This window comes from Pieris napi, chromosome 17 (assembly GCF_905475465.1).
Source record: "Pieris napi chromosome 17, ilPieNapi1.2, whole genome shotgun sequence".
Classification (NCBI taxonomy): domain Eukaryota; kingdom Metazoa; phylum Arthropoda; class Insecta; order Lepidoptera; family Pieridae; genus Pieris; species Pieris napi.
In genome coordinates this window covers 1,062,489-1,088,822 of record NC_062250.1, presented here as the reverse complement: position 1 = coordinate 1,088,822, position 26,334 = coordinate 1,062,489, and the positions used below count along the sequence as shown (strand labels likewise).

Genomic DNA, 26,334 nt, shown 5'->3' with positions numbered 1-26,334 from the left:
GCCTGAGGTGAAATACTAAAACAATTGAACATTCGACTGAGACAATGAAAACTTATACTTCCAAATAACGATGCTTTACTGAAAAAGCCACGAAAAAACATTACATTCAAGGTGTTCTTTGAAAATATCCTATATTTTGTTTAAAAACAAAGCCTTTTTTACAAAGCTTTCTTTTATATAACAGGGAGGAAACGGGAACTTGATGTCAAGTGACACTGCCTATAGACACTTATACTGACAGAAGACTGACAAGTGCGTTACCGGCCTATTAAAAATTGGTACGCTCCTTTATCGAAGGATCCTAAGTTAAATTGGATCGGAAATAACTCGACGGGAGAAACGAGCTGTGGAACGAACATCGTGGTGTTAAAAGTAACTTCATATATAGGTTTAAAGTATAACACTATTATTGTAATAATAATAATAATAAGCCCTTTATTCGCTGACCTTTTTACTTACATGCTATTCTTAATAAACAATATTATTCTTAAATCTAATTTACATAGGGAAAATAATAATTTATTAGCAACCACTTTTATCAGGTTGTCTGTCGACATAGGACTCCCCCAATTTATTTATATATAATTTATTTATATCATAGTACAATAATATTGTGTATCCTGCTACTCTCTCTACTCCTCTATGGATGTTTTTTTTAATATTTTGGACCAGAACATTAAAAAAAAGAAACTCCTGCATAAGGGAGCATATCAATGATAAAGGGGTAGTGAAAATATATCAATGAAAGTGCGTAAATAAACTCTAATCAACATCGTTAGTAACCAATAACATTTAATAATACATTGATATAATCTATAATCTAGTACAACATAATACACAGATAACAAGACATTTTTTAATCTGGCGCGTTTATAATCTATGTCATAATAACCGACTTCCGTCATCGCGTGTCCCGCGCAAAGTTCATACTTTTCCATCTGTTTACTTCGGAGGATTAAAACTTAGGCTTAACTTCTTTTTTATTGCAAACATTTCCCTTCTTAACTCGAAATGGTTGGCATATTAAAGTTTGGATAACATACCACTTGTGAAACGACTGCTTATTTTAGTTTAAAAAGCCATTTTCTCTTTTCCGATTTGTAAAGGAATATTTTAATGTTCTTTTGGTTTAAAAGACTGGAACTTGAAGAGTGCTAAACATGCTTTGTCACGCTTTTTCTTTTTGAGCACACAAAAAAAATTAGTTTACTAGAAGTAGTTTTAAATTAAATGGTATTAAAATGGCATGTTTTTTTTTATGTAATAGGAGGCAAACGGGCAGGAGGCTCACCTGATGTTAACTGATACCGCCGCCCATGGACACTCACAATGCCAGAAGGCTCGCAAGTGCGTTGCCGGCATTTATAGAATTGGTACACTCTTTTCTTGAAGGACCCTAAGTCGAATTGGTTCGGAAATACTTCAGTGGGCAAGTGGTTCCACATAGTGGTCGTGCGCGGCAAAAACTGCCTTAGAAAACGCTCAGTTGTGGAACAACGGACGTCGAGGTGATACGGATGGTATTTTTGTATTTTGCCTTGACGTCCGATGATGAAACTCAGCTGCAGGTATTAGACCGAACAACTCCTCTGAACACTCTCCATGGTAAATGCGGTAGAAGATGCATTTAATATTATAACACATTTTTCAGAAATGCATAGGTAACCATATCGCAAAAGCTACTAAACTACGATTTTGATGAATTAAACTGTTTCCTAATATACCTACCTCATTCAAATAAAAAGGATTATTTTTGACGGACGGCGCGGCGCGTGACTTTTAGTTTCCGAAACATTTGTAAATTTGGAGGCCTAAATAGATCATCATAATTAAAATACCCAATTCCAAAACATAACTACGATCAAACTTATTATAATATGTCTTTGAAGTCGGTTAAAAATGTCTTTAAAAATCCTTCTGAGCGTTAATAATATTCACGTATATATTCATCCCCTTTTTCATACTCGTCGTATTAGTACACGTTCAATGTTTTAGACATAGAAATAATATTTATTACAAACAAAAACACACACACATAAACACAAAATAACAATAATCAAAGAAAAAATAAAATAAGAGATATCAAAAACCATAAAAAAAAATACCTTTTCCCATTCGGTTCGTTTAAAGTGTGTAATGCGGGTGTACTGCTTTATAAAGCTGTGGAACATTCTGCTGCCACATATAATTAATATAATTCTGCCTTGATGTTTAAGTAATAATTTACTATGTTGGATTAACGTGAGAGCTACCTGCCACACACCCTTTCGCCTTAGATTAACGGCATGAAACACGCACTCAGGGCAAGATTCACGACAGACTTAGCGCGAACTATGATCCAATGTATAGTATCCAATGATTGGACACGGGATGGATACGGGATGGATTGGTCTGTAGTCTCGTAAATGTCAATACATTTACGAGACTACAGACTTAGCTCAAAGCCTGACAAAATATTTTATAATATACATTGTTTTTGTTCTTAGGTAATAGTGTTTTTATTTTTATGTATTTATTTACACTTTGTTGCATTACAATATAAAAATTTAACATAATTAAATGTAAAGAAGGGCAACTGACGGTCTTATAGCGATCTCTTCCAGGCAACCACTGTGAAAAAATTAATAAAAAGAAGATTTAAACACATTTAAAAAGTTTAGTATCCGTGGCAGTGTACCTTTACGCTGGCAGTATTTCCTCGCTCTATTGCGATACTTATTCGTTGAGGGAGGAAAGCACCAGCACTGATGTCATCGGTACTATCTACCAAGCGCCAACATAAATATTTAATTGACGCCTGTGCGCTTGAACCCCAAGAGTCTCTTCTCCAAAGGGAACAAAATCGAAGTTGGAGGAAAGACTCTTATATTTGAGCCATTTATTATTTTAGTTAATAGTACATTTACCTATATACATTCGTATGTAGGTAATGTACATATGCAAAATACATTTAATAAAAAACAATAATACCAACTGCATTTAAAATTGGCATTATTCATGAAGCTAGTACTAATTAAAGAGCAGTATTGTGGACACAATTTCACGAAAACTGTGCCGATTGTGGCTTTAACAATTTACGCAATATACGATCCGGTCAAAATAATTATCCGAAATTTATATTTTAAAGTATTCAGTGGTTTTGGTTGACATCAAAAACTATTTAATAGTATGCGTGTCGTTGAATATTTGACATTGTAGTGGTGTAATTATTGTCTTTATAGAAATTTGCAATTGTATTTGTAATATTGTCTACGCATCATTATTTCGTAATTCCGCTTGCAGGTGGATCAATCAGTCGCCCTATAACTTATAATTTATTTATACCTATAATTTATTTATACTACGTATATAGTTATAACATTTACACTTTGTCATAGTTTGTACATATTTAAAAGTATCAGTAGTCAATTTTTTTTTGTGTTTATATGTATCTACTCATTTTTTTTTTTTAAGAAGGGGGTGTATGTAGTGGTGTAATTATTGTCTTTATAGAAATTTCGCAATTGTATTTGTAATATTGTCTACGCATCATTATTTCGTAATTCCGCTTGCACGTGGATCAATCAGTCGCCCTATAACCGCCATGTAAGTCAGAGGACAATAAAGCTAGTGAATTCTATTACGGTTTTCATTTGGTGTACCTCAAACACTAAAACATATTTATTTATGTTACTATGATCGCCAAAGCATGTCTGGAAACAAGAATTTTTCAAGATTTTCACACACATTTTTCACGAAAATCTGGACTTGGAGTTTAATAATATATTGGTATAGGATTAACTTATTTTAGTATTTGATACTGACTTTTGAGCAAGTAGCGTCGTTCTGAAAATGCCTAATAAATTTATAAAAATAATACATTTGCGAAGTACCCACTTGGCGTAACTTCATACTTTGCAACTAGTTACCACCTGCTATTTTCCCGACTTTTATTACTTGTGAAAACTCCGCGAAAATTTATCACGTAAAAAAGTAGGTCGAATTAAAAATAGGTTAATGAAATTTTTTATCGTTCGGGGAATTAGATGAAATTTTGACAGTTTCAAAGTTGAAGTTTAATTTTTTTTTAAGGCAAGCTTGCTGTCCTAATCGCTCATAATATTATCTATGGTTTACGTTAGTACTACGCATTTAAATAAAACTCCTAATGGGTTTAAAACGATATAATACTTATTACTGAGAAATATTCATTTATTTCTTTGCTCTTCGTTAACTTATATAAAAAACATACATATAAAAAAGCAGGTTACATTAGTTATTAGGTGAGCGGCCTTATCGCTAACAAGCGATTTCTTTCAGGCTTCTATAGAAAAATAAAAGAAAAAATGGTAACGTAAGAAGTTCATAAATAATTAACAAAAAAGAACATAAAATTACATGTTAAAAAAAACACTAACTATAACTAAAATCTAAAAAATAATAATAATCAAAAATGTAAAACCTAATCATTAAGTAAATGAGTCTGAAGATAAATGTTTAAAAAGAAGATTTTTAAATAAATTTTAAAAAAGAGCTCATTTGATATCAAGAGGTAAGTAGTTCCAAAGCAGGATACTTTGCACAGTAACGTTGACCGTTTGCTGAACAACTGCCTCCTTACAGTACAGTAAATTTTACCTTTACCTTTTGTCTACGACAATATAGTTGAATATGCGTCTAAAAAATGTAGTCTGCCCATCAAGATATTTTACACCAAAATAGTTCGTATGTTTATTTTTAACATATATCCATAAATTCATTAAAACATAGTAGGATAAAGTAGTAGGATGTTCATAAATTGACATTTATAGATAGAAACCAACTTTATTTGTTAATTCAGAACTGCTAGAACAACATCGTATTCATCAAACTTTGTGACGGCGACATATCCGCAGCACGAGTAGTTTGTGTGTATATTGTGTTACACTTCACTTACTAAGCCCTTGCATTTACTGATATTGATATAGCGTAGGATGACAATTACTCGATCACACACATAAAGAGGCTAGAAGACTCTAAAAACGCGAGTTTACTGGCACAAAACTCACCCACTTTTTGCTGTAGACAGCTTTCTACCTCCTGATTTAAACTGAGATTGTTATACTATCGTCTATGTGTATGAATGAATAATTTTACAGCAACCCAGGTTTTACGTGCAAAACTACTTTTATAGAAATATTTTATTCAATACTTTGTCAAAACCGACAAGCTACTAGAGACGACTTAGTAAGAAAGTTTGGAAGCCTCTTTGGACTTTCCAGACTTCTTGTCGTAAAGGTGTGCTCTTTGATTTGCTGTATTTTCTCATAACTCATACTATGACTACGTATTCATATAAACAATAATTGTACGCTCAGATTTATCATATATATATTTGATAAATCTATAGTCCAATTAAAAAATATATAAAATAAGACAAGCAATAGTGTTCTTTTAGTTATACATTTGGGACTAATCCAGCTTTGATGAATTTGTAAATTACACCGTCTAATTCAGTTTCTCTACATCGTTGTAACCAATAATATGCGACACAGACACCGAATTTCCCCCGAGCGCTATACACAACAAGCCACGAAGAAGAATAACCCAAGTGAATGCAAAATGAAAATTATCATACAAATTCCCTTTCTTATATGAACGGTGCTGTTACTGTCGCGAAATATGCAAAAATATGGAGCTACGCCATGTTAAAGTAAATATCACCCGTATAGCTATTTATATATATATGTATAGTATATTATATGGCCAATCTATCATACACACATTACTTTCTAGGTGCACGTGAAGTATTAAGGCAAATAATTTAAAAAACTAAAATCTTTTTATTTCTAACCAGTGCCTTTTTTCTTCACTCTAAAAATGAGCAGTAGTTGGGCTAGTGGTTTGAGTGTGCAATTCTCATCCCCAAGGTCGAAGGTTCGAACCCCGGCTATGCACCAATTGACTGTTTTTTCTGTGATAATCACTCGCTTATACGGTGAAGGAAAATATAGTGACTGGCTTAGGGCGACAGGGTGTGTCAAGCACAGAAGGCTGATCACCAACTTGCCTATTTCTTAATATTTTAAATATTTTAAAATTTCTTTATAAGAATAAAAAAAATCACGAAACAGATAACGAAATCTGAGCCCAAGACCAAGTAGTCTAGTCGACAAGTTGAAAATGGAACAAAATAGAGATACTACTCTTAAAGTTATGTGCGATAGCTCATTGGATCCGGAATGACGTCTAGAAAAATGTGCTAAAAGCGTGTATGAGCACATAAAAAATTGCAAAAGTTATAGACCATTAAAGATGAAAAAATAATGGCATTTAGTTTAATTTTCTTAACTAATTATTTAAACTATAGAAAATTAAAAAAAAACGATTATAAACAATCAAAAATTGTTATTAAGGAAAATTTTTTTTTTTAAAACTCATAAAATTTTTAATGTAATAAAGTTGTGTTAAATTTTTAAAAAAAAAAATTGATTTAATCAATTTGTTTAAAAAAAATTTATCAACAAATGGCGGGAATTTTTTTTTTTGCAAATCAATAAATATCTTGTATTAATAAAAAAACGGTCGTTCGAGAAAATTTCGTTAGTTAACAATTATTTAACTTGTTGAAAAATTAACTTTAAGTAAAATTTTCAACGGGAATAAATTAATTATAGTGTTCAGAACACACCATAATTTTTTCAAATTTAAAAAAAAATATTCAATACCTTAAATAAATTAATTAATGTGCCGTAGTCGCTTTTGACGCCACGCGCGAATCCTAAAAATGTCAACCGCAGACCTATTTTCAGCGTTAAATTAACATTATAAATAATGGAGATAGAGTTCTGGGAGTCAGGAGTTTTTTATTAGAAATTTCCTCCTCTTTCAGAATCTTTATTTGAAATTTCTTAAATATTAATAGTTTATTAAATATGCCATTATTTTTTCATCTTTAATGGTCTATAACTTTTGCAATTTTTTATGTGCTAATACACGCTTTTAGCACATTTTTCTAGACGTCATTCCGGATCCAATGAGCTATCGCACATAATTTTAAGAGTAGTATCTCTATTTTGTTCCATTTTCAACTTGTCGACTAGACTAAAGGGTTTTTTAATACTCGCGTAATCCAAAGACAATATATCTCTGTAATTAAGGCTCTGCATCGATTCATCAGTCTGATAATGTCCTGCCTTTTATAACACAGTGCAGCGAGAAGGAATTCTATCTTTGATGTACATGAAGGATCTTTCATTCCTTATTCCATAGATATTATATCATTCGAAACAAACTGTTTAAAAAAATGAATTATTGAGTGATTTAAAGTGTCAAAAAATCGCTTCTGTACAGAACACTAAATATTTCAAAAGCGTAATTTACTTTCACAGTTTGAATTCAATTGTACAACGAATATTATGATAGTCGAATCTGTTTTGAATAAATTGTTGTTCCAAAAATCAAAAACGATGATGCTGAATAGCCACACTGTGACCTGTCAATAACAAAGGGGTCGACGTTGCAATTTTGTATTTTTATTCCTGCCCGTTGAAAAGAGAAATATGAAAATATTTTGTAAAATAAAACGGTTCATGCGAAGTTTGTTTGTTTTGGCGACATATTTGGATGTTATTTTAACGTACTGTCATATCCGGTCTATGGATGGTACGGCTATCTTTCAGTCGTATTATCAGCTCTTTACTTTCCTTCCACCATAATATACATTAATCACCTTTGTCCATTGCTCTGGAAAGTCTTCTACTTTCTTCGATTAAGTTATAACCAGTTATAATTTGAATAAATAAAATTTCTTATTAAATACTTTAAGTGATTAAATAACTTTAAAAAACTATACCCATAATTTATATTACAAAGCTGATGTACGACTAGAAAAAACCTCTATTCATCGAAAGGTTTATAAGCTATTTTACGTTACCAATTAAAAACATATACAGCTTTTCAATGTACATACTAGGAATATCTTCGAACCATTGAATTATTTTATTAACCATGAAAATGTATTAAGCTATACATAATCCGGAGAGCATTAGAACTGTCTGACAATGATTTCTGTTTATGTGCGTAAATTTCTGACAAAACTATTATATTATATTGTTTTGGGGTTGACCGACTTATTTAGAAATATATGAGTAATTATGTCAGATAGACAATTCTGTGTGTTGTGTAGAAATTATTGTCAAGTACCGTTAACATGTCAAAAGGAAGAGACGGGCTACAACACAGGGAATCCTAGTGTGGGGATATTGCACTTTCTTTTTAACTAAATATCTATTTTCATTATACTTAAGATTTTTCTTTCTTTTTTTTTCATTCTTTCACATAAACGCCGTGCGAAGTCATGTAAATAAAGTCTTTTTTCTGAATACGTTTATTAAACATCAATATAAAATATCAGTATCCTCTCTTAAAACTACTATTAATATAATATGTAATACATAAATGCGTAAATACAAACTAAATTATTGAAAATTATATTAATAAGATTCTCACAGATTCAAGGAATTAACTTTGGCTTATTATTAAAACTACTTACCGACTAAGTTAAGTAAATTTATTGCTTATGGTCATTACTGGCAACATTAAAAATAAAAATTCAAAAATAGAAAACTATATTATATTCTTAAGGTGTTGCCATTTTGTATCATGTTCCAAAAGCTACCAATTGTACATTTATTCTATATTTAAAAAATTATTACGTTATCTTTGTTCCATAACTTAGACAAGTTTATTGTGAATGTAATTATTTCTTATTACTTTTGAATTGAATGGCTGTATGCTGTGGAATACTCAAATTTTATTAGAATCTCAACGCTCATAAACTAGAACTAAAAAAATATAGTTTAACGAAAGACATTACACATTGTAAGCATTTTATTAAATGCAAGGTTTCACTGAATAAAAGCTGCAAAATTATTCTAAGCAATTAATAAGGTTTAAAGATGCCACTGTTTTGACACAGATGGCGCTAAAATAAGCCTTATGTATAAAATAAGCCTAAATGTTAATTGTTGTAAAACATGTAACTAATAATTAGTTCGATACGCTCCGTAGAACATATTAGAAAAGTGAAATTAATAAAGCTATTTATGACAACATGTTTAAATTTTTTCCCAACAGATGGCGCTTAACTAAAACTCGTCATGTCTGGCAAGTGCCTCGCCGAAGTCTGTGGCCTGAGATCCAACAAAGAGGTCGTATTTATCAAGGACTTCCTCTTTCGTCAGTTTCTCATCGGCGTCACCGTCAGCTTCGAAGACGAGATGGCGTGCTTCAGCCTCAGCGTGGTCAAATTCAGGTGGAGCTATCCAGTCCTTCACTTCTGTTTCATCCATGTAGCCATCTTTGTTTGTGTCTCTGAAAGTTGTTATGATAGTTATCTATGACATTTAGCTTTAATGAGCACCCTATGAATAAAATGTACAAATATCAAAATTTTGACAAAATAATTAAAAACATACATAATTAATTTTTTTTAAGTTCTGGATTGAGTTTTGGTTCGAGACGGTACACAACAATTCTACTTTTTAATTCACTTAGTAAAACAGAAAGCAGTCAGATACCCACAACAACATAGGGAGCATTACGTAACAAATTTTGGGAGGTTGGGGGGATCTATTTGTAAAACGTTACGATGCGGGGCGGGGACTGAATTACGCGTTATTGTAAATATTATTTTCGACTTTCCAGTACTTTACACCACATATTGGTAACTTTTAGGTATAAAGAGTCACTAGGTGGTCACGAAACGTTTCACTATACTTGGGTACAGAAAAACGTTACGGTGCGTTACATGGGGGGGGGGGGGGTCAATAATCTCCAAAAATTGCGTGACGTAATATGTACCACATAACATTCTTTTTTTATTATATTTTTTCAAAATCCACTTAAGAGTATGTACCTGTAACCAGTGAACTGTTCCCTCTCCTGTTTCACCCAATCTGGTTCATCATCAACACTCTCTCCGTCCTCAGGCTTGTACATGTCTCCGATGTACTCTTCAAGGGACACCTTGCCATCCTAAAATCATAAATTATTGCTTATAGGAAAACGAGATAAAACTTACTTTTTACTTTTATGTGTGACTTTTAGGCCAAAAACAATTAATGAAAATTGGATTAATAAGGAAATTTAATGAAGATATCTACAATCTACATGGCTATTTGGTTTTTGCTAATGATGTAGTTTTATTAGTCAAAAAACCTTTAGAGTAAATAAAAGGCTTATTATTATCAATCCATTGATATACAAAAAACCCAAGATGCACACTCAACGTCAAAAAACCGTCCTCAAAAAATGAGCGCAACATTCTAAATTGTGCGCTCATTTCAAATAGTCTCGCGTCTACAAGTGGAGTCGATGTTATTTATTTGTGTTTTTTTTTATAAATAAATTTATGTACTCTTGAACTTTTTTGTGTGTAGTTTTTGACAAATATATTTACGCTATATAAAGTGTGGGTCAGGAGGTAGCCAATTTAACATTTTTTTTTAATTTAAAGAAAAAACTTTTTAACCGGATTAAAGTTATGTATTATTATAAATTTACAACTATTTAACATCCAACACCTTTTGTCTTCAGTCACCGTGACCACTCACGCTGTAAAGCACCCGAAAAGTCGGATAAATTTAAAATTATGTTAAATAGTTGTAAATAAAAAAGTCATGTTTGACTCCACTCAATACCTTGTCCTACCGACCACGGTCGGTCGTAAAATTTTATTGCTTTAAGTACGTATACACTGCGTTGTAATAACAACTTTAAGCAATTCGCGTAAGGTTGAATTTGCAATAATATATGCTTGTAACATATACTGTTATGGACAGAAATAGTGTTTCGGGACACTTTCGAGCGTTACTTTTATATGAGACTGTGCATCTTGGGTTTTTTGTATATCAATGTATCAATCATAATTTTTTTTTAAATGACCCCTCAAAATAAAAAAAAAGATTCTTACATTGTTCTTATCAATATCTTCCAATGTCTCAAGAACAACTACATCCCTCATACCAGAGTGATCTTCAGGATGCAAGAATGATGCAAATTCAGTCCTGTTCAATGCATCGTCTTGGTTTCCATCTGAAAATAATAAATCACTTTGTATATGAAGTACAGATAATACATAAAATCTATATTATTATTGCTACAGATACAAAATACGAGGGTTGTTCAATAAAAAATGCGATACATTCTCCTTGGAAAGAAAAATAATACTGGCATAGTCAAGATATTGGGTATAATAATTTAAAAAAGGGTGCGTGTATTATGTACACGCGTAAGAAGTTATACTTCTTTGGCATTATTAAAAATAGTTTTTGATTGCATGTAAATAATAAATTACAATTAAATAATCAAAGACTGGTAAAGGAGTCATTATAGTCAATAAAGTTCAGTTTACATTTGAAAAATTAAATAAATAAATATTTATTATAATTCTCTTAAATTAAGTGTAACATAAATTCTATTATTATTCTAATTTTGTTTTTAAATTATGTCCAATGCCGTAGTATCTTCTGTGGGCAACTTCATTCTGTTAATTTTGGGTCACGGTGCGCGCGCATCGTAAAATTTCACTCTCATAAATTTTTCATAACGCGCCTAGAGAAGTATAACTATTACTAACAATTAAATTTGCAGATTTGGGGAAATTTTACAACCTGTTTTAAGAAGAGGGTGCACTTATTACACTTTCCGGAAGCCTATTCTAGTCAGCCACTACTTGGTTTGGGAAAATATAGTAACAAAATTCAATAGGTTCTTATTCTTTTGAATATAAATAGAAAATTAAAAACTCCATGACATCAAATGAAGCTTTTAAGAATTGACTTACCAGCATAGTGCCACCGCCTGCGGTCTCTCTTCATGAGGTTTCTGTAGGCAAATCCTTCAGAATTTGAGCTGAGCTCACTGGGGCTCATGTCATCCATAAAGCCATAAACAGTCTTTCTGTATGCCTGTAATGATTATATCTGTTTTATTTATCATGTTTGAATTTACACTCAATGGGTGTGAGGCAGAGATATTGATAATTTGATTGATTGATTGTTTGATTGTTTTAATAATAATAATAAAGACTTTTATTCACCTCGACTTAGGTACACATACATATAAACATAGTTCATTATATTAAACTATAGCGGCCTATTTCTATTTTTCCTTTACTCATATGAATAACAACAATACCACTATCGTAAAATCGGTAAGAGCCTACATACATGCTGTTATATGTAAAATAATTTTATAACTACATATTGGATCCTGCCCTATATGATAAGAGCAGAACATAGACTGCCCAACCAGAAAATAAGTGCGGGAATACCTTGCTTTACCAAAGTAACTAAAATACTAACCTCCCAGCTAACAGTTTCTGAATTTTCTGGGTTGTGCTGCTTCCAATGTCTTTCAACATCCTCATCAATGTATCGTTTCTGAGTGTAACGAATCCAGTCTTTTAACTCAACAAGAGTCACAAATCCATCATGGTCGGCGTCAATCTTATCAACAATTATTCTGGAAGCACATGTGTTGTGATAACAGGGTCAATATACCATGATAACATTTAGTATGTTATATTCTCAACAAAAAAATATTAAATATCCAAAAGATAACATTAAATAATTAAGATTATTTTGCTAAATTTTATGAAAACATATATTTAGTCTAGAATCCAAAGTAAGTTAAAAATATTTTTTGTTGATTTCTTAATACACCTGTGACTTGTTAAAAATTTTACACTATCACACAAATCTCACCTAATTACCTACTTACAGGCTCTAAAGTAAACATAGCATAGTTCAAGTTATTAATAGATATGAACACATCTCTACAAACACAGATTTTCAGCTTATCTTGATATAAAATAAGCAAATTAAGGAACCCTATTACTTTCTATATATTTTGTCTCTGCGCTCTAACAGAAATAGAAGCAATGGGAGATAATAGGTGTACTTGTAACTAAGTTACTAAAATTTAATACTCTATTCATATATTTTATTTGAAATAATATGTGTGTGTTAATACATAAACTTTAACACTTACCCAAGCCTCCTTTTACTTTCTTCTGGTGGTAACTGATCAAAGGTTTTGGCTTGGTCTTCTCCGAGGAATGCATCATGGTCAAACTGTTTGTTATGATGTTCATTTCTATAGTGCTCTGCATCGGAGAGATGATCCATCATCCTTTTAGTTTCTTCAGGATTTGGAACTCCTCCAAACACCGCCGTGATGGCCAATGCTATGTATAATGAAGTCAACATTTTTCTAAAAAAATAAGATTAAAAAGAAGTTGATACAACTGCATTTACTATATACATTTATCTATATAATACAAATAATAAAAAATGAAAAATACGAAATTCTTATAAATTATTTAGAAAGGTTATTTTATTAAGTTTAAGTTTGCTCAACTTTTATTTATACCATTAGATCATTAATTTAACTACCATTAAATAAATTACACAATCTAAAAACTAAGATAGTTTTTATTCACCTTAATATGTGATAAGCAAGAAGTGAAGTTTCACTACAAATATAATCGAACTAAGCTAACACAAGTTCTAGATAAAAGGCAACACGATAAAACAACTTACATTCTTGCGGTGACCTACTCAGCTTTAAAAGTTTAAACGAATCAACTGATTTATTAAATTGCCTAGTTGGAAACAGCCACGTCGACAAAGAACACGCAATCTTCCTGCTTAGTCTATTCCCGATTCCCGATAGTTAATTTATATCCCAGTAATAAAGTAGGCGTATATATTTAACCGGCCGCCAGCCGTGATTTGTGAGTTCTTTTTTTTTTTTTTTTTTGGAGTTTATGGCCTGGTATCTAGACCTTTAGGCCAAATTTGTGAGTTCTCAATTATAAGTTCCACAGAACAAAAATCTCTAGAATTGACAGGTTAACAGATAAAAAATATAATTCTGCCAGTACGAGAGATTTACTTTTGTCAAAATAATTAAGACTGTTAAACTTGAAAAGCATAAAGCCTAAATATTACATGAGAAAAATTCTATAGGATTTAGGTGGCAGGTGCCATTAAACATACTCGTTAGCTCTTCATTTATAAATTTCACTTCACTTTGCTAAGCTTGGCAGTTGGCACAGAAAGTCGGGCAGATTACGGACAGTCAATGGGCATTGGGCAATGACATATTGGTACAACATTAAGCTAGTGCCTAGTATTGACATTGATACTTGTAAGTTGTAGTTTGTCATGAATAGTGATCTTATGAGTTGTGGCCGATATTCTGTTGTGCATTATTTTTGCATACGCGTAATTCGTGTATAAAACTACAAGTGTATAATTATGGTTTTCAAAAGAAGAGCAGAGATTAATTAATTTACATTTGTCGAGCGTTCCACGTGTTCCGCATACTAGCCGCTAAAACAGGATTGCAAATGTCAATATGTCAGGATCTCGGCCTTAATTTCCAACAGAGAATGGTAGGTCGTTTTGGGATTTCATTTAGATTCCTTTATCTCTAATAAAGTCAACTGGAATACAATTAAATTAACCGAAGGAATCACATCAATGCACTCAAAAAATAACCACAAAAGTAAACTACAAAACATAATTAACTGTAATATATAATTTCAATGTTTATATTGAATATTATATAAATTAAGATTTGTGTTCTAAGTGTACATTACAGTTTTATAATACATAACAACTGAAAATAAATTAGTTGCTATGCAGTCTGATAAGAAATAATATTGTGCCATGATTTTAGGGCGCAACCGCATCACAGTTGGAGAAAGATATTGGATCAGAACAGTTTCCACCAAATGAGCATTATTTTGGTTTAGTTAATGTGAGTAAAATTTAACTAAATATGTCTCATTTTTTATTTAAAATGACAAGAGTCATCATTCATGTAGCCTAATTTAAGTTTAACCTTCTTAAATTCTCTACAAAGGTATACAGTTCTTGTATGCAATTTTTTTTTATCCACCAAAATTTAGTCACAAATAGAGATAACTTTATCATATCCTATAAAGTATCCTCTAATCATGATTTTGGAAAAGCTGAAATGATTGGAGACTTAATAAGACTAAGTCTTTGTCAATAACTTAAATACTAATAAATTTATAAGTATCTAAAACGTTAAGTATATATATTTTTTGTCCCTAAATAAATTGTGTATAAACTAATATAATATAAACTTAATATTACAGTTTGGCAACACATGCTACAGTAACTCAGTTCTTCAAGCTTTATACTTTTGTCGTCCGTTTAGAGATAAGGTTCTAGAATACAAAGCCAAAAACAAGAGAACCAAGGAAACATTATTAACATGTTTGGCAGATTTGTTTTATAGTATCGCAACACAGAAGAAAAAAGTTGGTTCAATTGCACCAAAAAAGTTTATTGCTAGGTTGAGGAAAGAAAAAGGTGAGTTAATGTCTTTCTGACCTACCTAACCTAATGATGAAATTTATAAGGAAAACTAATCTAGGAAAGCTGAATATTATCTGAATATAATTAAAGTGATAAAGTTTTGTCTATTTCTGATGTGGAGTACTATAAAAGGAAATGACAGCTTACAATTTTTTCAGAGGAGTTTGATAACTACATGCAACAGGATGCCCATGAGTTTCTAAATTTCCTAATAAATCATATAAATGAAATAATCCTTGGTAAGCATTTTTGTTATATCTACATATCTAGCAAACATAATGTCTAAAAATTACTTGCCTTGTCTGGGAATCAACCCGACCTTAATGTAAAAAAAAACACCCCTACTTTTATGATGCCAATCGAAAGAATGGCCAAAAACTAATAACTCCTCTTAATTAACATAGTATTTTAAAAAAAAGTAGTAAGATACAGGAGTATACATATTTTTATAGCCTATCTATATATTTTGTACTATAAGTCACATGTTTATAATCTCCAATCTAATTGGATTGAGTTCAACAAACAATCATATAAATTAACCTTTTCCTCTATTGAAACATCAAATGGGATTTAACATACCCACAGTTTAAAGTAGGATTATAAAGCCATATATATACTTGCATTAAATGAATAATACTTAAAAGAATTGAATAGGAAACAATTATGCAAGTTGAATATGCAGCTAAGAAAAAACTTTCTTTTAGGAATAAATATGTATATACCATATAATTACTTTTTGGGAAGATAATATTATCATATTTGGTCATTTAAAAAGTTTAAACATTGTTAAATATGTCATTTTTAGGCTTTCTCAGCTTACACTGATAACAATTAGTTTGAAATTTTATGAAATTAATAATATAATAGTACCATATTAATCAGGCGTAATCAACTATTGGTGAAAAAATTCATCATTTATCATTACAAACTAATACTAATACTTGATATTTTTCCTCTTTATAAAATAAATTTACTTTTTTCGTTGTAAATTAGGATAAGTCTTATAAACACATCACCAGAGTAACAACTCTTAAGCGGGCCATAGACGGACCGCATGTTGCAGTCAAGACGGACTGCAACATGCGGTTTGCTCAGGAACTGCTCGAGCGGTCCGTGTATTGCGAATATGAATTTAGTATGGAAACTGCAGATCGCCGTGCGGCGACCGCATGTTGCAGTCGGTCTTGACTGCAACATGCGGTCCGTCTATTGCCCGCTTTACGACTATAGCTTATAGATATTCTCATATAATATTATGATTTAAACACTTATAGGCAATGACAAGAACTTATAGGTAAACATGCCATACACGATGAGATAATACAAATATTACACAAAACAATTATTAAGTATCAGAGTACTCAATAAATTTTAAATTAAATATATTATTACATATAGCGTTTCCTTTCAGCTGAACGCAATCAAAGCACGCTGAAGTTGCAAAAGACGACCGGTTCGGGCGAGAGTGTTACATGTAATGGCACTGTTCCACAGAACAGCGAGCCAACATGGGTGCACGAAATTTTTCAGGGTACCCTCACTAGCGAAACTCGTTGCCTCAACTGTGAGACCGTTAGTAGTAAAGATGAGCATTTCTTTGATTTGCAGGTTCGTAATGTATATAAAATTATTAAAACTTTTTTATAATTAATTACATTAAATTGATAGGATAGCAAGTCAACAACAAATTAATTTAGCATTAAAGAAATTTTAACAAATGAAGTATGTCAAAGACAAATTAAATGTAAAATGTGTATTACCGTATTAAGAACTTTGCTTGTGTATAAAATATGCCTAAGTTGTTTTAAAGATTTATAATTAGCAACTCGTCTGTTAAAAATTGTATTGTTGAGTATTTGTACGAGCCAAGGCTGTATTTTGCTTACTCAGGCTTTCTTAGTTTTAAATAAGCGTGGCGATTAGGTATACCCCCGGAGTGTAGCTAGACGCAGGCACTCTCTTCGGCATTTATATTACATTCATTTAGCATTAAATTATTGAAGTTATACTTCTTTAGGCGCGTTATGAAAAATTGATGAGAGTGAAATTTTACGATGCGCGCGCACCGTGACACAAAATTAACAGAATGAAGTTGCCCACGGAAGATGCAACGGCATTGGACATAATTTAAAAACAACATTCGAATAATAATAGAATTTATGATATATTTAATGTAAGAGAATAATAATAAATATTTATTTATTTAATTTTTCAAATGTAAACTGAACCTTATTGACTATAATGACTCCTTTTCCAGTCTTTGATTATTTAATTGTAATTAATTATTTGCATACAATCAACTATTTTTAATAATGCCAAAGAAGTATAACTTCTTACGCGCGTACATAAGTACACGCACCCTTTTTTTTAAATGTATACTTAACCGTAGGTTGATAATAAATAGTGTATTAACATTATTTAAAAACAACCCCACTGACCCAGGAACCTATTGGTTCTTCAAACCGGATTTGTAACAGCGTCCTATGAATTAATCTTCCAATTAAAACAAAAATTGTTTTCTGTATAAATACAGAAAACCATTTTTGTTATACTTATAAATTTTAATTTCAGGTCGATGTCGATCAAAACACGAGTATTACGCATTGTCTGAAGTGTTTTAGTGATACGGAGACACTATGTAATGATAATAAGTTCAAATGTGACAACTGTAGCAGCTATCAAGAGGCTCAGAAGCGCATGCGCGTGAAGAAACTGCCCCTTATTTTGGCATTGCATTTAAAGAGATTCAAATATATGGAACAGTATAATAGACATATTAAAGTTTCCCATCGAGTGGTCTTTCCTTTGGAATTGAGGCTATTTAATACGGTAAATACTTTTTTGTTATTCTGTTCGGATAACATTTGAAAATCTAGGTTAAGACTTTGAGCTCCTAATCCATTATTAAATTTATAGGATCGAAGCCCAAAAAATGCGGAACTTTAAATTTGAAACTCATCGGCAATTAGATAGTTGTAGTAGACATAGATATGTCATTTGTTACAAAAATTCGAAATTATTTGACCAAACTATAGGTTCAATAACAAAACACACAAAATAATAATCAATAAAGGAATGATTTACATTTTAAGTGTGTTGTGGTTGTAACTGGCCCTGGCTCAGAATTATGCTGTGGAGTAGACGTGTTCCACAGTGCTGATCATTCTGCCAGAGACCACAACAGTTAGTTGCGCCGCAGACGTAAAAAAGAAAAATAATGTAGTCCACCCCTAAATAATTATTTTTTTTTATTTTTAGATAAAAGATTTTTTATTACTTTTTTATGATACAGCATTAAAAATACAAAAAAAACCCCTAATTTTCACCCCTCTACGATCAACTCCTATTTTTCATTATAAATGATATACATGGCAAAACGACGTTTGCCAGGTCAGCTAGTAATAGTATAAAAACTAATAATAGTAACATAACATAACATAACATTTGTGGGTAAAAGTATATAGTAACTATATTCGTGGGATTTTTGTTGAGTAAGTAGAGTAGTTCATAACATTCATCACAGTCATGCGACAAAAATTGATTGTAGTTGTAGATTTTTCAGCACAACAATAATTAATGTTTGCGAAACTTGTTAAGTTTGTAAAATACGTTAGTTGAATTTAAATGTACTCCAGAAATTCAAGGACATATCTAATAATTATGTAATAATAGCAGTACTTTGTTTTCTCTCCAAAATCGTTCAATATTAGAAGTATATGAAATTTGCAGTCAGACGACGCAGTGAACCCTGACCGGCTGTATGACCTGGTTGCCGTGGTGGTACACTGTGGTTCAGGCCCCAACCGGGGACATTACATCAGCATCGTCAAGAGTCACGGCTTCTGGCTGCTCTTCGACGACGATATGGTTGATGTAAGTTTCGATAAATAAAAGTTCCTTTGTCTCAACGTAACGTATAGCCCACTATTCAATATGTATGAATACAGTAGGAGTTATTAACTTCAATATTACAACTCAGTTATCTAGATAATAAATACAGTATAAACTCCATGTAACGACAAACCCCTTAATCCCCTAACGCGTCGAAATCACTCGGCTTTGGTTGGTTTAGATTGTTTTCCATACAACAATACATTATTCATAGCATTACACCCACCCTCAATAACGGCTCTTAAATAATAAATAAGTACCTACTTTTTGAGTTGCCGAAATTAGTTAAAACTGCGGAGCTGTGTTCGTTATTTGTCGCTTTATTGTCCTAGCCCGTAATAAACTCGACTATCGGCATTATACGTACCGAACTTTCTAAGAAATCCGTTCTTTTGTTTACAAATTGGGATTGCTTGAGCTTTATCACGAAGATGCCTCAATATCCCAAGATAGGAATAAAATAAGTAAAAAAAGACAACATAATTACTAACACTAGTCAATATAAACTTTTTCTTTTTCTAATACAGATTTTTCTTCTTTCCATTTAATGAAAACTCTGTAATGTCAAAATATGCAGTTCCTTGATTGTCGTTATATAGAGTTTACACTGTAGTTGGTTATTCCTTGTACATAATATGTTTAATTCAGATACCATACATAACTACCTGCATCTAATTTTTATACCTAAAAGGGAGTTAAGGGTTTTTAAGTAAAAATAATATTGCTGTTTGTTTTCAGAAAATCGACGCATCTGCAATTGAAGACTTTTATGGCCTAACCTCTGATATACAGAAATCATCCGAAACAGGATATATATTATTTTATCAGTCTAGAGATGCTAGCTGTTAAGTTTCCCTATTATAGTTTAAATTATTAAAATTAATCTAGGCAACTCCTGTTGATATGCCCATTATGTTAAAGTTGGAAATGGCATATTTGTTTATTATTTTTGAATTCATCCAATTGTATATAATTCATGAATAAAAAGAAGTGAATTATTTCTGCTTTTTTATTTTTTAGTTTTAAGCACTTATAAATTTGTAATAGGACATTGCTACCTACATTTTAATAAAATATTCTCAATACTAGTTCAGCAAGACAAAAACTAGGCTTACTAAACTAAAAAAAACTAAGTGTATCATTATTTGCAAGATTCAGAAACAAGACATTCAGGTATTTTAATTTGCACTAAGTCTTGCTTCTATCTCACCCATATAAGCCCAGTTACAACAGATTAGTTACTGATAGCTGAAATGAGAGAGAAGAGAATTTTTTAATAAAAAACCAATTTCCTTAAAAAATATGTATTTAGGCTACAAACTCGTAGGGAATAGGAGCAAGTAACACTGGTTTTTCACTTCCATTAACAATGTGTGAAGGCCTGGGTTGCTTGGGTTGCCTCTTAAGGTTGACTTTCTTGCCAGCGGCTTTAGCTTCCATCAAAAGCCTTTCATTTTCCTTGACACGTTTAAGGAAGTCTTCACGGCACTTAGAGTGCTTTACATGTTCAATCCTGATGTTGATCCTCTTGGGGATGATTCTACCACGCACCCTCTTGTTTACAATCACACCGAGGGCATGGGCGGTAACATTGAACACTCTACCAGTTTTACCATGGTAAACTTTGTGTGGCATACCTTTCTGAACTGCACCATTTCCCTGAAAATTATAAAACAATTTAATAATACTGAATTAGCAAGCCCAACGAATTGCGGCAATATAACTAGTGCAACGATACAAGTGAAGCAGCTTTAATAAGAATGATCATAAAGTCTACAAGTTTAGTCTTATTTTAGGACATATTTTAATTAAATCAGAAAAATGTGCTCATGAAATGCTGATGAGAAGGTGGGGGATTACTAACCCTGACGTCAACGATGTCGCCGACTTTGTACACTTTCATGTACGTGGAAAGCGGGATAGCTCCATGTGTGCGGAACTTGCGGGAAAATAGATCCCTAGTGCTACGACGATAACCCTTGGAATTCGTCATTTTGTTGCCTAAAATAAAGAACAAATCCTGGTTATTGAACGTACGCACGTGGCTTTAATATTTACATTAATACATTTAACGAAATGTGATAGATATTTGATTTCACTATATATAATTGTATTGTTAACATTTAAGTAAAATACACTGAAATTCTTATATTTTAACAACTCATTTTTAATATAATTTATAGAAATTCACCTTAGCTTGACAGCGCTTGGCTTTTGAGAAAGAAAAAGGATAGGTTATTTTGTCTATGCTGCCTTGAAGTTTGAATGTAGTAGATAGTAAAACAGACGACAGATTGTATGTTAGCCATAATGAACAGAATAAGAAGCTTAGACAACGTTAGACATAGATGAGAGACCTAGAAATCGCAATAACTCGCGGTAAATATCGAATATGACTGGGCATTTAATAATTATAAGATTTCTTTGATCATAATAATTAGGCAATTGAAATTGTACTGAGCGAATTAAATAAAATTTCGTAATAAAGTTACTGGCGTTCTACACGTTAATAGTGTGAGAAGGAACTTTATATCTGGGTCAGCAACCGTATTATATTTATTGAACATATGAGATGATTTCATCATCAAAGTCGTATACAGTATACTTTGTATACTCGTACATAATATAATTTAAAAAGTTCATTTTAAAACAGAAGATTTAAACAATAAAAGATTTGAAACATATTAATGTCACGGTTTTTACAGGTTTTTCCATTTATAGTCATTAGTCTGATGGATACGATAATTTTGATCCATAATAATGTTATGTAATTATTGTAAAGAGGTAAAGTTTGTGTGGTTGTACAGGGTAATCTCTGGACTTAATATTCGACTAGATGGATGCTATAATCTATATAAAATGATTCGAGAGAGATCTATGTTTGCAGTTTTATCTGTGGATATTTCATGTTTGTGATTTGTCTTTCATTTTGATTTTTCATTGAGATTTTGATTGTATTTTGTGTACATTTTAAATTATTTACTTTTATGTATTATAATGAAAAATTAGGAACATATGGCATAACAGCTTAATACTATCAAAATGAATACACCGATTGATAATATTATCGTAAATCCATGTCAATACACACCCGTTTATATCATTGAAAATCCTACTGTTTCTCAGGTTTACTTTTTGTACACAATTGTATTTTTATGTCTTATAACAGAGTTACTTTATTAAAAGAAACTACTTATTGCAGACGACACCAATTGTTGTGACTACATCAGCTCAAAAACCACAACTTAGCAATTTAAAAGCGTTTTATGAAAATAGCGGTAAACTGGAAAATAACCTCCTGCAGCGCAACGAGAATATAAAGACTCCTCGAATAATCAAGAAAGTTGATAATAATGTGATTGGAAACAACTTGAAATTAGCAAATTTTCTTATGTCAAAGAATGATTTTAAAATTGAAACTGTTTCTGAACAGCCATCCATTCCTTACAATAACATTGTGTTGAAACCATTATTTGTTACAAATACTCCTAGCACTACCAACATACAACCCACACTTCCTAAGTTAGATGTGCGAAGTAAAATTGTTCGAGTTAAAGACATCCCAATTGCAAAGCAAAAAAACAGAAAAATATTGCCAAAGATGACACCAAAAGAGGAGTATGTTCACTTTTGTAAAAGAGTATGGGTTTGACTACTTTGTAAAAATATGAATTTAACTAAACCATTTTATATTTTTAGAACTATTGCAAAACCATCAAAGACTACATCTGTACAATTAATTAAATTAGGTGAAACCTATCATTGGTAAGTTTCTTAGCGCAACTATCAAGTAAAGGTACTCACGAATGCATGTATGTGAGATTACATAAAGAATTTTTAGTATTTTAGGTATTTTTAATAGTGCTAAATTTTTTTTAAATAATGTTTGATTAATTCAAAGTAATAAATTATTTATTCATCATAAATATCTCTTGATACCTTATTCACAGTTTTAAGGAAATTTATTATTTATTAAAGATATATAGACATATAATAACACAGGATATGTATTCACTTTTTTATTATATGTAGGTATATTATGCTAAAAACAGCCGTTTTCATCCTAATGATTTTATCACCTAAAAAATAATATCTTATGTAAAACTTAAAAAATCTGGATGTAACTTTAATTGGCAATAAATATATTATAATGTATATTATTTTTGTAATAATCTAATTTTTTTTATTTACAGCCTCAATGATCTTAATGATGAACAGATGAAAAAAGTGAATCATGCTCTAAAGATTTTTAACAGCCCAAAGAACTCTCCAAAAGAACTATCTTTTGATCCTGCCACTAATACTCAGTACATATACAAGTAAGCTTAGATTTGCTGAGGCTATGTGTAATAAAATAAATCAGAAAGTGAAATATTATTTTTATAAAGAGTATATTCTATAACTTAACTTACAAAGAACGTTTGTCTCTTTTTTAGAGTTTTGTCACCAAAAGATATAGTACCAAATAATAAAGAGAAAGAAGTATTAAAGCCTAAGAAACCAGAGATTAAAAAGGAAATAAAAAAAGTAGAAAAAATTGTACCTGAAATTGAGGAAGAAGAACCTGTAGTTCCCCTTGAGGTAAAGTAAAAATCATAGTAATAAGAGTAATTGATGTGTTAAGAAATAATTTGACTAAAATTAACTACTATTAACCAAAATATATCTCATCTAGAGGTCCTGGGTTTTGATTCCCAGCAAACTAGTAATACTTTCAGGTTAGAAGAAGGCAGAAGGCTGATTGCCCATGGATTAAAATAGTAGTATAAAGAAATGTGATTTAAGGATTATTTAATCACTCAATACAATTAAAATTAAAACATCAGCATTTTGTAATATAACACTGGAACACTTTTTTACTTATATGAGCTGTTTGGTTTTTAGACAACAATCACAAGGAGTGGAAGAAAAGTAAGATTGCCAAAAAACATTTTGCCAGAGGAAACCACACTTCAAAAACCTAAGAAAAAACCTGGCACTATTGTAACTTGCAATCAGTGTTCTTTGGTAAGTTTCTAACTTGAATGCTTAATTATAACTGAATTAAATCTGGTTCAGGTAATTAAACATATTCTATCTGAAGTGATAATGTATATAATTTTGTAGAAGTCTAATAAAATTGTATATATTGCAGCAATTCAACAGTTTGTATCGATTAAGAAGACATTACGATCACCATCCAACCCATGTACCAGCACCTGGCCATACCAATCTTTTCCACTGCCTTTTGGCTATCATTAAAACTGGATCTGAAGATGAGCAAGCCAATATATTTCTACAACAATTAGAACAATTTATAGCCAAGATAAGATCTTTGATCCCTTGCTTCATCAAAAGTGACAGTTTAGTAGGCAAGTTAAGCACAATAGGCGAAGATGTGGCGAAGTAAGTGTTCTTATTACATTGAATTGAGTCTTAGTATACAGATTAGAGGGATAATAAACTACACAAGTTATTGATTTTTGAATAAATTACTTTTATCTTGTAATCAATATCATTTTCTTTTCAGTTTATTTGGAATTGGCCCAGGAAAGTACAATGTGAATGTAGGTGCATTAAGCTGCAACAAAGATAAGGACGGCCATTGTCAACATAACCCACCACCACCTCATATAACTTTAGAACAAAGCCCATTAGATAGCAATAAAGGGGTTGTCGATATTCCTCAAACAGATGACTGCGCTAGAAATAATTCTGCAGATAAATGGCCAACTGTCAGCAAAAGGTTGGAATCCCGTATAAACCCTGAACAAGGCGCTGCTAAGAAAATTAAATTGAATGATACAAAAGTGCCTCTCGAGCAATGTGAACTTGATGATGTAGATATCGACGCCTTTTTTAGCAATACCCACAAGACTGAAAGTCCAATGGATATTAAAACTGAAACACGAGAGATTGACTTAAGTGAACAACTGCAAACAAATCTAAATAAGGACCTTAAGAAACAGCATTTAAAATTCCACAGCACACATTTTGATATCCGATCATCTCCAATAAAACCGACCTCTACAGTCTTCACAAAATTTCAAATAAATCCAGAAAAATTGCCAAAATTTGACATGCAAGAAATACAACCTTTATTAAATCAAGAAAATTTCACTGAGCAGGTTCATACTGAGGCAAATATAGTCCCAAGTCTGGAAATTGATTTATTTACTCAAAATAATTCTTTACCGTGTAAGGAGATGTCTGATATTAGTCTGCACTCCTCAAAAGACTGGTCTCTTAAATACATGGACAATGAAAGTAATATGAACTATGTGAAGGCTGATAGTATAATAAATGATAGTACAGATTATTTAAAATCTAATGTGTTAATAGAGCCAGCTTTATTACACGTAAAAGAAGACTCAAAACTAGAAAATGGAAATGCTCATGAAAATAATTTTAATGAGAACCCATCTCATCCGGATTCAGTTTTAAGCCTACTCTCATACCCAGAAGCAACAATACGAAATAGCACTGTAGATTTTAGTCTAGATTTATTTAGTTTTAGTAATTCATAGTATAAATTACTTTAGATAATAATTTTTAAATGAATTTTTTTTTTAGGAATTAATATACAAATTTTAATAAATTGGTTTCTTTTCATAATTACTGGATTACGAATATAACGACGATAAAGAGACATCTTCCCTTACTTCGTTGTTCTATCCAGACGTTGGTACAGGGAAATGAGTAAAATACAGTTGCTACTCAGAATATCACTTTGTAACTGAATCATAAAAATAACTCCTAAATTTTTAAGTTTTAGTGTTTAAATGGTTAACTTCCTACTTAGCTAATATGTATAAAACAGGTTAGGTCTACACATTTGCTGACTATCTGTCTGATTGTATATGAAAGGTTAGAATGTCTTTCTATACCTTATTGCATTTTACATTATCTGCTGGGGATTTATAGCTAGGTTGTTGCAAATGTTTAATTGAAAACAGTCACTATAACCAAATGCATCCTTACATCAAGTCGCTATAGCCATATGAATTTTCTACTGAATTATACATTAAATCGGTATTAGACTTAACATTTCTGTAGCTAAACGGTCAGTACAACCAAGGTTAGTAAA

General features: G+C 31.4%; 4 protein-coding genes across 5 annotated transcripts; 2 read left to right on the top strand and 2 right to left on the bottom strand.

The window, feature by feature from the left end:
* Positions 1 to 8,835: 8,835 nt before the first annotated feature.
* LOC125057856 (calumenin) lies at positions 8,836 to 13,771 on the bottom strand. 2 transcript variants are annotated; one of them, XM_047661777.1, is made up of 7 exons: positions 13,466 to 13,771; positions 13,015 to 13,236; positions 12,327 to 12,486; positions 11,807 to 11,930; positions 10,934 to 11,055; positions 9,878 to 9,996; positions 8,836 to 9,333 (listed from the first exon to the last, which is right to left on the bottom strand). In XM_047661777.1, the coding sequence occupies exons 2-7, from the start codon at positions 13,230 to 13,232 to the stop codon at positions 9,108 to 9,110; spliced, it is 969 nt and encodes a 322-aa protein (XP_047517733.1). In that variant the 5' UTR covers positions 13,233 to 13,236; positions 13,466 to 13,771; the 3' UTR covers positions 8,836 to 9,107. The 2 variants fall into 2 exon arrangements, with proteins under 2 accessions (XP_047517733.1, XP_047517732.1); XM_047661776.1 differs by having other exon boundaries at positions 13,566 to 13,770.
* A 395-nt stretch (positions 13,772 to 14,166) lies between these two features.
* Positions 14,167 to 20,268, top strand: LOC125057735 (ubiquitin carboxyl-terminal hydrolase 46). Its single transcript, XM_047661599.1, has 8 exons — positions 14,167 to 14,422; positions 14,710 to 14,790; positions 15,155 to 15,371; positions 15,536 to 15,616; positions 16,789 to 16,985; positions 17,949 to 18,206; positions 19,107 to 19,250; positions 20,007 to 20,268. Exons 1-8 carry the CDS (start codon positions 14,378 to 14,380, stop codon positions 20,115 to 20,117), a joined length of 1,134 nt encoding a protein of 377 aa, XP_047517555.1. The 5' UTR covers positions 14,167 to 14,377; the 3' UTR covers positions 20,118 to 20,268.
* A 288-nt stretch (positions 20,269 to 20,556) lies between these two features.
* LOC125057736 (60S ribosomal protein L21) lies at positions 20,557 to 21,595 on the bottom strand. Its single transcript, XM_047661600.1, has 3 exons — positions 21,460 to 21,595; positions 21,133 to 21,269; positions 20,557 to 20,927 (listed from the first exon to the last, which is right to left on the bottom strand). The coding sequence occupies exons 2-3, from the start codon at positions 21,259 to 21,261 to the stop codon at positions 20,577 to 20,579; spliced, it is 480 nt and encodes a 159-aa protein (XP_047517556.1). The 5' UTR covers positions 21,262 to 21,269; positions 21,460 to 21,595; the 3' UTR covers positions 20,557 to 20,576.
* A 588-nt stretch (positions 21,596 to 22,183) lies between these two features.
* Positions 22,184 to 26,288, top strand: LOC125057842. Its single transcript, XM_047661754.1, has 8 exons — positions 22,184 to 22,394; positions 22,471 to 22,886; positions 22,968 to 23,033; positions 23,462 to 23,587; positions 23,705 to 23,849; positions 24,153 to 24,275; positions 24,403 to 24,653; positions 24,778 to 26,288. Exons 1-8 carry the CDS (start codon positions 22,311 to 22,313, stop codon positions 25,772 to 25,774), a joined length of 2,208 nt encoding a protein of 735 aa, XP_047517710.1. The 5' UTR covers positions 22,184 to 22,310; the 3' UTR covers positions 25,775 to 26,288.
* The last annotated feature ends 46 nt before the right edge of the window (positions 26,289 to 26,334 follow it).